The sequence below is a fragment of the Rhipicephalus microplus genome, chromosome 10, assembly GCF_043290135.1.
Source record: "Rhipicephalus microplus isolate Deutch F79 chromosome 10, USDA_Rmic, whole genome shotgun sequence".
Taxonomy (NCBI): Eukaryota; Metazoa; Arthropoda; class Arachnida; order Ixodida; family Ixodidae; genus Rhipicephalus; species Rhipicephalus microplus.
The window spans coordinates 67,392,402-67,404,492 of NC_134709.1; the positions used below are offsets into that span (position 1 = coordinate 67,392,402).

At 45.3% G+C, this 12,091-nt stretch overlaps 1 protein-coding gene across 4 annotated transcripts in view; it reads right to left on the bottom strand.

Moving 5' to 3' along the window:
* LOC119180943 (KICSTOR complex protein SZT2-like) overlaps positions 1 to 12,091 on the bottom strand; it is a 290,449-nt gene that overhangs the window by 265,294 nt on the left and 13,064 nt on the right. For all 4 annotated transcript variants that reach the window (XM_075875777.1, XM_075875778.1, XM_075875776.1 and 1 more), the window contains exons 6-8: positions 10,324 to 10,461; positions 8,229 to 8,388; positions 7,034 to 7,260 (exon numbers count right to left, since the gene is read on the bottom strand). In XM_075875777.1, coding sequence (XP_075731892.1) covers positions 7,034 to 7,260; positions 8,229 to 8,388; positions 10,324 to 10,461 — 525 coding nt within the window. The remainder of the gene's footprint in view (positions 1 to 7,033; positions 7,261 to 8,228; positions 8,389 to 10,323; positions 10,462 to 12,091) is intronic.

Here is a 12,091-nt window from a genome sequence, read left to right on the forward strand (position 1 = left end):
CGATGTCTTTTGGTCTTGCCGTGCTCGCACCAGTGTCTCACACTTTTACATCATGTATATTGTGTATGCAAGCTACCTTTGTGCGGGGATGTCGAGACGAACCCTGGGCCAGTTATAGAGGATCAACTTAAGCAACTCTTGGCCGGTCAAAACAAAATCTCTGAAGATATAGCTGCTCTGAGGACTCAGCAAGATAACATGCAAATGCTTATTACCAGCCTAAACGCGAGGTTTGCTGAATTGGAACAGCGAACTGCTCGAATTGACACTTTAGAACAAACTATAGTTTCTCTTGAGGCAAAGATCACCGACTTGGAAGACCGAAGTAGACGATCCAATTTATTAGTTTTTGGCGTACAGGATGACCCGACTGAAACTGAAAATGATTTGAAAGATAAAGTTCTCCCGAAAGTTTTTTCTGGCAAACTTGGTGTCCCATGCAAATCTGTCGGCCGGATTCACAGGTTAGGCAAGCCTGGCAAGGATCGCCCGATTATAATTTACTTCCAAGATTTTAATGAGAAAGAACTCATCCTAAAAAACGTTCATAAGCTGAAAGGAACGCAAATATCAGTCCAAAGGGACTACTCTAAACAAACACTCAGGAAGCGCAAATTATTGTGGGTAAGTGCTAGGAATGAAAAATTGCAGGGAAAGAAAGTTCATCTTTCAAATGACCGGCTGCGGGTTGATAAAGAAACGTACATTTGGGACGACAAAAAGAACTGCAGAGTAAAGCTAGCCAATTTTCAGAGTGGATTAGTGGCCCCTTGACGAAAACCGCCTGAAGAGAAAGAGTTTCGGTTGTTGAATTTAAATGCGCGAAGTATTGCAAATAAATCTGAACAGCTTGAGGCTATCACCCTGGCTAATAACCCACATGTGGTAATTATTACGGAAACCTGGCTGCGAGGTGAAATTTCGGATGAAGACGTTTTCCCCCCATCGTATCGCGTTTTCCGACGAGATAGGCCGTCAAGGGGGGGAGGCGTCGCTGTCTTGGTCAAAGGACACATTGATGCCCATATCCTCAGTCAAATCGACAATCATGAAAGCATTGCAATAAAACTATCTTGTTTTGGCAGATCATTTTTGTTATTCGCGGTTTATCGCCCTCCTGACTCACCACCTCAGTTCTTAAGTGATCTCAGCAACCACATGTTAATGTTCAAACAAGAAAATATATTCCTTGTGGGCGATTTCAATCTACCGGAAATTGATTGGAACCGTCCTTCCCGTCCCCTGTTCATTGCACAAGCTCCTCACATTTGCTTGATATAATGCTAACCCACAATTTGCCCCAAGTAGTAAAACAACCAGGGTTCTCCCCACGGTGGTCGGCGGTGGTTTTGCCGTCCACCTCTCCGGCCGACCGTCCACCTCTCCAGTCAGCCGTGTACCACTGCCCATTTCTCGGGGTTCAAGCTTGCTGTACTCGGGGAAAACTGGAACCTACAAGTGCGAGACGCCGGCACGCCGGCTCCCGCAAGCGCGAACCGAAAAAGCAGGCCGGGAAGGAAATGTTCAATGAACGGACCCGTCAGCGGCTGGAGAGAAAAGTTAATGTCAAAAAATGCGCTCATCGCAAAAGAACAGGAGTTGAGAGCGCACGGTGATACGGGTGCCATTTCCCCTTTCATGCCTTGGCTTGGCCGGCATGGCGTTGGCTTGGCTGCGCCTCCATACAGCTTCGGCATTCGGCTCGCCGATACCGAGCGTACAGCTCGCGCGTGCGCTCTCATCGTTGTTGAGGGCCTCTATTCGCAACGTTGTCGCTGCTTCCTCAAGTTTATTTTATTGCTTTCTCAAGAAGCTGCATTTTCCTATTTGCGCAGCATCACTAGTAAAGACAGCGCCTACACGCTCGGCGTATATGTACATTTTTTAAAACATTCGTGGTGTGGCGCCACTGAACGTCCCATCTTCATAACCCCGTAAATCCAATCCAATCCAAGCAAACGAGGCGGGCGCACGTGCGCTACGCCAGTGGTAGATATTCTCTGACTACGCGAACAAAAGCCTCGTGGAATTCGTAGTCGTTCGTTGTTCGTTCAGTCAGAGGTTCAGTCGGTTCAGTGCGCGGGAGATGGCTGCGAGAAAAAAGGCGGCGCAGCCGTCTCTGCTGTCGTTTTTTTCTCGAAAAGCTACCGAAGAAGTGACCAGTAGTGATCCGCAAGAACAAACTACGCAGCCGGAAGCACCCGACATGGACGCTGTTGAGCCCCTGACATCGCCTGTGTCGCAGGGACTGCAATCCAGTGCGCATGATGGTGGCAGTTCAACCCCAAGCGTTGAAGCAACGTGTGATGAGACAAATGCTTGCGAAGTCGGCAAGCAGGCAGCAGTCTTCAACGCATCTTGGATACGTGACCATCCATGGCTTTTTTATGACAACATCAAAGGTGGGATGTTTTGCAAGCTGTGCATAAAATACAACAAGAGGCCTTTAGAGAAGCCCGTATGGAATGAACAACCATGCAAAAGGATACGGCTAGACAGTGTTCGTAAACATGATGCGTGCCATTCGCACCGCAACGCCGTCACGCTTGAGGCAAACAGCAAGGTGGCCGTGTCGCCGCTTGAAAAAGTTCAGTGCCCGGTCTCCCGCAACGCCATGAGGCAAGCATTTGCGTCCATGTATTACTTGTGCAAACACCGGATACCACACACAACGAACTTCGAGCCGCTTCTCGGTCTGCTGTCTCTGCTTGGCCTTGATGTGAAAGCACAAATAGCAGCCGGAAAGAATGCTACGTACTGTAGCCAGAGATCAATTCAGGAGATGGTCACGTGCCTGTCGGATGTCATTGAAGATAAAATCCTTTGCGAACTTCGTCAGAGTGAGCACTATGCTCTCATGTTCGACGAAACTACCGTCTGCGCAACTGTGGAGCAGCTGGTCATCCACTGCAGGTACATTTTCAGTGGGGAATTAAGAGTAAAATTCCTGACTATGATTGATGTACTGGGCAACCACGAACCACACCAAGGTGACGAAAGAGCATTAGCCCTCAATGCCACCAACATTGCTTGTGCCGTTGAAGATTTTATGAATAAGAAGGGTCTGCTCTTTGGTGCCCTTCGCGGAATTGGAACTGACGGCGCACCTGTTATGACAGGAAAGAAAGGGGGGGCTGTGAAGTTATTGATTGACAAGCAAAAAGCTCTAACAGCTCCCCACAGCTTTCAGGCTGTAGGGGTTCATTGTGCGGCACACAAGCTCAACCTAGCAGCATTGCAGGCCGCCAAATCAATTCCATACATCAGTAAATTTAAAGAACTTTTGCAGCAACTGTACAACTTCTATGCATCCAGTTCAGTTCGAACAGCTGGGCTGAGCGCTGTGCAGAACATTTTGGAGTCGGAGCAACGTGGAGGGAAAATCATCGAGCCATCTGCCACACGGTGGCCGAGTGTTGGCGGGTCATGCACAGCCATCCGCAATAATCTCTCGGCCATCATCATCAGTTTCTCTAGGGAGGCAGAACAACGCAGTGACATCAGGGCAGCGGGACTGCTCAAGTTCGTGACGAATGCAAAGTTTGTTGGGACTCTACTGATGATGTGTGACCTTCTCCCAGCAATTGACAGGCTTTCCAGAACTCTTCAAACATCATCGCTGCTTGTGGACCTTATACAATGACTTATAAAATCATGCATAAATACCTTGGAAACGCAAAGCAACATCCAAACAAAGGTCAAGGATTTTTGTGTCAGCCATGACATAGAGGTAACCATTACAGAGGAATCTGAACAATGACTCCATAACACCAAAAGAGCATTTGTCAAGAAGCTGCTGGAAAATATCCAGGACAGGTTTCAGGACCACCCTATATTGGCCAGCTATTCTACTGTGTTTGACCGTAGCAGCTACAAACAAATGGTTAGTGGCAACGGCATTGAAGTTGTCAGTGCGCTGCAGAGGCTTTGCCCCACTCTTGGCAAGCCATATACTGAGGATATGCTTGCAGAGTGGATTGCTTTTGCCAACTTCGTGCTTGAGTGCGACCGTGTACAAAAGCTGACAGCTGCAGACTTCTTGCTTTTTGTGGCACATGATATGAAAGAACTGTTTCCTATCATGGCTTGTTTAGCAGGGTCATATCTTGTACTGCCACCGCACACTGTAGACTGTGAGCGAGACTTTTCTGCTCTTAAGCTAATTAAGACGCAGCTAAGAAACCGCCTGAAAGAAATGTCGCTGGACTGCCTTATTCGCATTGCATGCGAAGGACCTGATGTTGACACCTATCCATATGAAGAGGTTGTTGAAAAGTGGGCGAAGAGCAAGAATCGGAGGCTGAAGGTGTAACATGTCTGGGAAGGCAGAAATAAGAAATAAAGTCCCTTGTATTTTGTAATTCTGCTTGAACATCTGCACATCTGCTGTTGCACTGTCATTATTCGGTTCATGCTAATAGGACCCACCCTCCCTCCCCCTGCTTGACCCTCTGTTGTCATTATTCGGTTAACGCTCATATGACACGACCTCCTCCTCCCCCTCCTCATCCCCCCCCCTTGCCGTCCACCTCTCAAAATTTTCTGGGGAGAACCCTGAAAACAACCTACACGTATTCAGGGTGCTTCTGCGTCTATTCTTGATCTTGTGTTCGTCAGTCAATCAATTGAAACTTTTAGAGTGTCTGTAGAATGTGGCCATCAGACCACGATATGGTTGTGTTTTCTTTTCCTGTGAACGCGAAGTATGAAACGCCTCGTGCGAAAAAAACTGTTGTAAAAGATTTCTCGTGTGCCAGGGATGAAAGTGTGCTTGACTATTTCGAAATTTGTCTGAGTGATTTTAATGGCTCCGATACTGCTGACTTATGGACGAGGTTTAAGGAAATATGTACTTATTGCCTCAATAACTTTATACCAAACAAAGTTAGGAAAACTCGTAAAAACAATCCCTGGATCACGCGCGATGTTTTGCACGGGAAAAGAAAAGTCAAGCGTTTGAAGCGTAAAGCTGCCTGTCCGAGTATTATTGGTGTTGCGCAGTCTAACCTCAAAGATGCCGTGGTGTGCGCAAGGCGACGTTATTTTGAACAGACCCTGCCAGACTTTATTCGCTCCGCTCCGCATAAATTTTGGACTTTCCTGCGTAAAAAGAAAAAAACAATTCAACCAATGCTACATGAGGGTATCGCCATCACTGATAAGCATAGCATTGCTGAAAACTTCAATAAGTATTTTCATAGCTTTTTTCTTAAATCTGATGATGCAATGCCTTGCTCCGTATTATCTTCCGCAAGCGAAGCTGATATTGTCTTACAGCCTGGCGTATTTTCCATTTTGTTGAACCTCAAAACGAAAGCGTCAACCGGTCCTGATGGCATTCCGAATATTTTTCTGCGCCGCTATGCTGAAATCATATCCCAATTTTTAGTAATCATTTTTCGAGCATCTCTTTTGTCTGGTGTTGTACCTGAGGATTAGAAATTAGCCCGCATAGTTCCAGTATTTAAAAAAGGCGACGAGACGCTGTTTACTAATTACCGTCCAATCTCTCTGACTTCTTCTTCTTGTAAACTTCTAGAACACATTATAGCCGACTACATTATAAATTTTCTACACAGAAACAACTTATTATCTGACTGTCAACACGACTTCAGAAAAGGATTTTCCACGGTCACGCAACTCACTTCTATTGTTCATGACTTTGCTAGCGTTCCTGGTAAAACTGGTCAAGTTGATGTTAATTTTCTAGACTTCCAAAAAGCCTTTCATTTAGTTTCCCATGTTCACTTAATGCACAAGTTAAAAGTGATAGGTCTTCCTGCTTTTGTAACCAATTGGATCTCTTCCTACTTGTCGAACCGCTTCCAATATGTTTGCATCGATGATCATTCCTCTACTCGGCTTCCTGTTCTTCCGGGTGTTCCACAAGGCAACGTATTAGGCCCGTTATTACTTCTAATTTATATTAACGATCTTGTATCCCTTATTAGTGATCCCGTGAAAATTAAATTATTTGCCGATGACTGTATTCTATACAACAAAATAACATGCCCTGAAGACCAACAAATGCTAAACACAAACCTTAATTATGTTCAGGCGTGGTGCGAAAAATGGGGAATGAAGCTCAATGCCAAAAAATCCGTTTTTATGAACATAACTAACAAAAAGAATAAGCTGTCCTTCCCTTACAATCTTCCGTCACAACCGTTAGAACAAGTATCAGAATATAAATATCTTGGCGTCACTATAACAAATAACTTGAGCTGGAACAAACACGTAACAAACACATGTGCAGCTTCATTCCGAAAACCTTGCTTCCTTAGACATAAGCTTAGAAAGGCCCCAACAAACGTTAAGCTACTCGCCTATACATCCATAATTAGACCGCGACTGGAATACGCCTGCACTGTCTGGGATCCTCACACAAAAAGTAATATTAATGCTCTTGAAATGACGCAGCGTAAATCCGTTCGATTCATTTTTTCAAGCTATCGTCCCAGTGACTCGCCGACAAGATTAATGGAAGAGCATGGCATTCCAACACTTCAATCACGCCGTCAAATTCAAAGGTTAAAATTTCTATTCTTGCTTAAAAATAACAAACTTTCACTTAAACCCGAGGAATTCCTTCAGCCACTCACTTCCCTACAAACACGGCATAGACACCTCGAATCTCTGACTCCGTACAGCGCTCGAACTAATATTTTTAAGTTTTCCTTTTTTCCGCGTACTATTACAGATTGGAATAAACTAACTGAATCGGCTGTGACCAATATTCACTCTTTTAAACATTTGGAATTCTGATTGCTTTGTTTTGCAACTTCGATGTACTCTTGTGTATGTGTACAATATATTTCTAACAGTGTACCACGTGTATTGCGGATTTTTGTAACTTTGATGCATTCCTGTATTTGTTCAAACTATTTTAATCAGTGTATCATGTGTATTGTGCCTAAATTTTGTTTTTGTCGTGATGCCCCTCCTGCTTGGGCCCTTCAATGGGCTTGCAGTATGTCTTAAATAAATAAAATAAATAAAATGATCGGTGGCACAAAAGCAGGACCAAACTGACCGGTCCAGCCAGGCAAGAAGTGTTGAGGTAGGCACCAAAGGTGGCTCGCGCGATGAAGCGCATCAGGTCGTCGTAAGGCACATATCCGAGGCTGCTTTGGGCGTGGTAGCCACCACCCAGGTGCAAAAAGGAGCAGGCCACCGTGCCCCCGCGGAGGCTGCCGAGAAGCAGTTCCAGCTGCTGGCTGTTGGGCACACTGATCACGCCGTCTGTGATCACCACGATGCCTGCACAAACGGACGAGTTACCACAGAAGCTTTCAATAGAAGTTTTCAATAGAAGTTCACTCATTCATAACAGGTCATGCACCCTAGTCCTCGAAATTACAGCACGTACATTAATATCCAGCCCCACTCAATTCTGTGGTGCCTGCGACTTAAAAGGAGTTGCACGGTGAGAAGCAGCGCTGCCATCACGGCCGCCAGTAGACCAAGTCGAGCCGCAGCACTCGGCCGTGAAGTGCACGCAAGCACAGTAAACCTGTTCGAACTCCAACCACTCTCGCACTCACTGTTTGCAGCATGTGAGTACACGACTTCATATTCACTGCGGATGGAAAAATTCTGATTACAAATGACTCATAGTGCTTTCCGCTTTGCCATTCCGTGATTAGACTCCCTGACTGGTAAGCTTTCTGTTGCACTGAAAATAAAATAGGAAACATAAACATTGCTTGTAAGTCCCTTTAAATCATAATTAGAGGTGTGCACAGCTCCGGGCAGCCCGAAAGACAGAGCACTGCCCAGCCCACGGCCTGAGCAGACAAACGTCTTCTCTTCTCGGGCCCGGGCCAGGCTCAGGGTACTTTGCTTTTTTTTATTGGCGAGCTGGGCCAGGTGCAAAACCCATATCAAGCCCGTGAAGCACTGTGCCGGAATAACTGCATCAGGTGGGCCTTCGATGCAGTTATCGGGCTTCGGCCGGGCTCAGAAACTTGGTCCGTGCACAGCTATAAACACTATGTGGCAAACATTACACCCCTCCTTTTAGGTGGTTAAAAGGGGCGGCCACCCTCCCAGTCACCTCGTGGGCATGCCTATGCTGCTCTTTAAACAATAATGGGACGGGTTCTACCAAGTAAAAAAACGGGGCAGACTTGATGCCTCCCCTTATATGACTGGATAGGACAACCATCCCTCCTGCCCCTCCTCTATGGGTTCACACTCATTCATTTCAGAACAAATGAGAGCCTCACCCGCACTGCTGTTTTCCGGCAGTAGCTGCAGGGCCAGCATGCCATACCGGAGCATGCTCAGCGTGCTCACGTCCGAAGACACCATGTTGACCAGCGGTGTGGTGCATGCCTGCTCATCACTTTCTTCAAACAGGCCACCGGTCAGCTTCTCGGACTGGAGCTGTTCCACCAATGACACAGCGCAGATAGTGAGGCTTCAGTGCCCTACCTTCTCGTGCGAGAAGAAATAAGACATTCACTACTGTCCACTTTCAAAGAAAACATTCAGTAAGCATTCAGCTGCTAATTACAGCCAAAGAATGCTGCAAACGCTTAGGACTGTCTTAATAGCGTCCACATTTCAGCTCAGTATGGCATATGAGCAGTATGGCATATGAGCCACTGTCTTTTTTGATACGCATTAGCTTTATTCCCCAGTAGACATACTGTGTGAAAGAAAGCAGTGATTAAGACGAACCTTTTTAATCCCTATTTCATGGTAAGGTACACAGTGTGCAACCGAGGCGGTTTTTTAGACGGGAATGTACTTCAAGCACAGTTGCAAGCACTTATTAGACGCAAGACAAACTGCAGCTACAGAATAAATTTCAAGCATAATGGGGGCTTGGCTAGCGAGTTTTGCTCATAAATAACAACCAGCTAATGCAGTAATCTGTAATGTAATGTAATGCAGTAAGTTAATGAGATTTTATTGAACATTACTCACAAATAGAAACGTGAACATTTAGGGCTAAGTAACCCTCTTAGTTTCATTACAGCCCTTGAGTGTTCGTGTCATATCAGCATAATTTTGACTGGAACCCTTATGCCGGAGCCACCAATATATTTAGTGACAAGATTTGCAGTGCCATGCTGCAGTTATTGCAAGAAATAATTTGTAGTAGTGGTTATACCACTAATGATGTCATGTTTCAATACATGTGTACAGTACAGTATACACTCAAACCTCGTTATAACGAAGTTGAAGGAGAACCACAATTATTTTGTTGTATCCATTATTTTGTTATATCAATTATAACAGTTTGTGCCAATGTATGCTCAGATGGGTGCACACCTATAAGCATGCAAAGAAGGAAACCGCCTCGCGGCCTGATGTACCATTACGCGACCACGTGTGCGACGGAAAATACACACAGCTGAACCTCGTTGTTTCTAACACGCTTAATTCAAACTTCCGGTCAATTCAAACTCACGCTGAGGTCCCGTCAAAGCTATGTGTATTCCAATGAACGAAAACGCCCTGTATTTCGAAAGCGCAAGCACATGCGAAAGTTAATTCGAACATAACTCGCTCCGAAAATGCTCTCTGCACCATGCCAGATCACGCGGCAACACCTCTCCACGCTGCGCGCAAAGGAGGAAAGGAAGAAAAGAAAAAACTGTGGCGGATTGTTTGCTCTCTCTTAAATGCCGATCTGCGACGCGCCTGTGCCACGCTTCTGCTTTTTCCGTCTCTGCACGTAGAAACCCTTCTCCTTTTAAGGCTGCGCGCAGACAGAGAGGGAAAAAAAAAAGCTGTCGCGGAGAGGCATCCTTTCTCGGTGCAGAGGGTAGCAGTGGAGACGCAGTCGTTGCCGTAAGGCACAGAGAGGGAAACCGCTGTGCACCGCAGTGCCGCTTCTCGGTCATGTGACCCGCTGAGCGCTTCCTCAATCTTCTCCGCTGGCTGTAAGAGGAGGACGGCTCTCTCAACGCGCGTAGCGTGGCTGTAAGGTCGGTGCGATAGTTATGAAAGAGCCGCGCCGAACGAGCATCAAACTCCGCAGAAAACGATACACCTAACACACTACAGTTGTTTTTTTTATAGACCATTTGATAGACTAATTTAGTTCAATATATTTATTTACTGGTCAATTTTACTTCGTTACAATGAGATTTAAAATGCATAGTTCTCAATGGAGCTTTCGAAGGGGAATTTCATTTACTTTGTTATATCCATTATTTTGTTATATCTCATTACGTTATAATGATGTTTGAGTGTATTTTCTAATGTTTCAGATGACACTCTAAACACCCAATTACTGCTACATGAAAGACCTACATCTCTTCCCAAACACAAATATCTTAATTTTTCCACGAAAGTGACGACACTAACTCTAAGGTGGTCATGGAGTTCCGCAACGCCTGCTGTCGCTTCCGCTAGGACAATGCAGATCTCACTCAGTCCAGCCGACACCTTGCTCAAGAACAGGGCACAGTTGTCGGGCGTCAACGGCCATCCTTGAATCAGGACCTAGTTAACAGGCAATTGAAAAGAGATGCAAGCCATCACACCTTTGCTATCGAGCAACACGAGAGAAACGTTTCCGGTCGCTTTGCAGCAGCAAAACAATGCAACACCAGCAAGACTATCCACAAGTTACATAAGCCTCCATAAGGCAAAAAAAGAAAAAAATATGCAGTGCTGGCAGCTTGATGGTAAGCAATGATAATTTCTAATGATTCCCACTCACTTTCGGTGCATCGTTGGAGCAGTGAATGACGCAACAGACATGCTGAGCTAAAAAGCTTTCTTCCTTTCCGACAGATCAATTCAGATTTTGCGAAAACTACAATTTTTACTCAAACATGCTTCCCCATCAGCTGAGGAGCATGCCAGCACAGGCTTTGCATATCGTGCCAAGTTTTGCGACCACAATTTATGATCTGCAGCAATAACCGAGGGCCTATTAGCACCATTGCTCGGCAAATGGCAGCGCAGAAATTTGCAAATGCAACCAATTATTGCAATTTTTCCTCCATTTTTCATATGATGAGACATAGGCCAAAATATGTTAGGATATAATGTGTACTATGACGTGGATAGCACAAGCATACTAGCAACAAATCCAAATGTGTCTGGAGGCTTAATCTAGATCTATTCGTCGTTCAAGCTGACCACTAACAACACACCTACTGTACAGTAGTGTAATCTTCATCCCATTTATTCAATGTGACTTATGCCTAAATTTAAGTATGTTTGTTATGTTTTAACAATAGCCTTTCTTTCAATTGTGTTTCAAGAACTAGCTTTCTTTTATAGGCCTCCAGACGTTACTCTTATCATTATTTTTGTGTGTGTGACAATAGCGTATTTACTCGCGTAATAAACCCCTTGCATAATCAACCCACCCCCTACCTTGATCCTTGAGAAAAGGAAAAAAACTTTTTTTAATGTATCTGTTCATTTTATTACGGGATGATAACCAGTGCCGTTAATGATCAAAACAATGTTAAATCAAGCCATTGTATGACAAAATAACAACGCAATGAAAGCCAATGATAGTTACGCAATCATGCTAAACAGTTGCGAGCAGTGCAAGTGCAGATGACGTAAATTAAAATTCGAAAGTCATGCCTTGTACGGCAAAGCGCCATCTGTCGAATGCAGGAGAAATTTCTTTGCTGATAGCGCCACGCAAACACAGCGGCACAAAAACAAAGTGCGTGGCAGCCAAAATTGTGCTCGCACTGCATCATGAAACACTCCGCACGCTCGCTATCTCTGACCTATGCAAAGCGCAATTGCACCGTATGAGATGCCGCATTGTGCACCCACAATGTCTAATACAGTAAAAGCTCGTTAATTTGACAACCGTTAAATCAGAAATTTGGATAATTCGGACGGCTCTATTGGTCCCGGCCAAAGTGCATGTTAATCTATGGGACCAAACCTTCGTTATTTCGTCAGAATTCGGCTCCGCACCGCTTAATTCGGACAAATGCTGACGGCTGCTGCTACACAAAATTGTGATAAAGCAGCGCTGGCACCACTGGAGTGAAACCGAAACCTGAGTGGCATCACCATCATCATCAACTAGTGGGGGCGATCGCAGCGTCACCGAACGTCGGCGTCTTCTTTCTTCTCCACTCAGCGCCTGCGA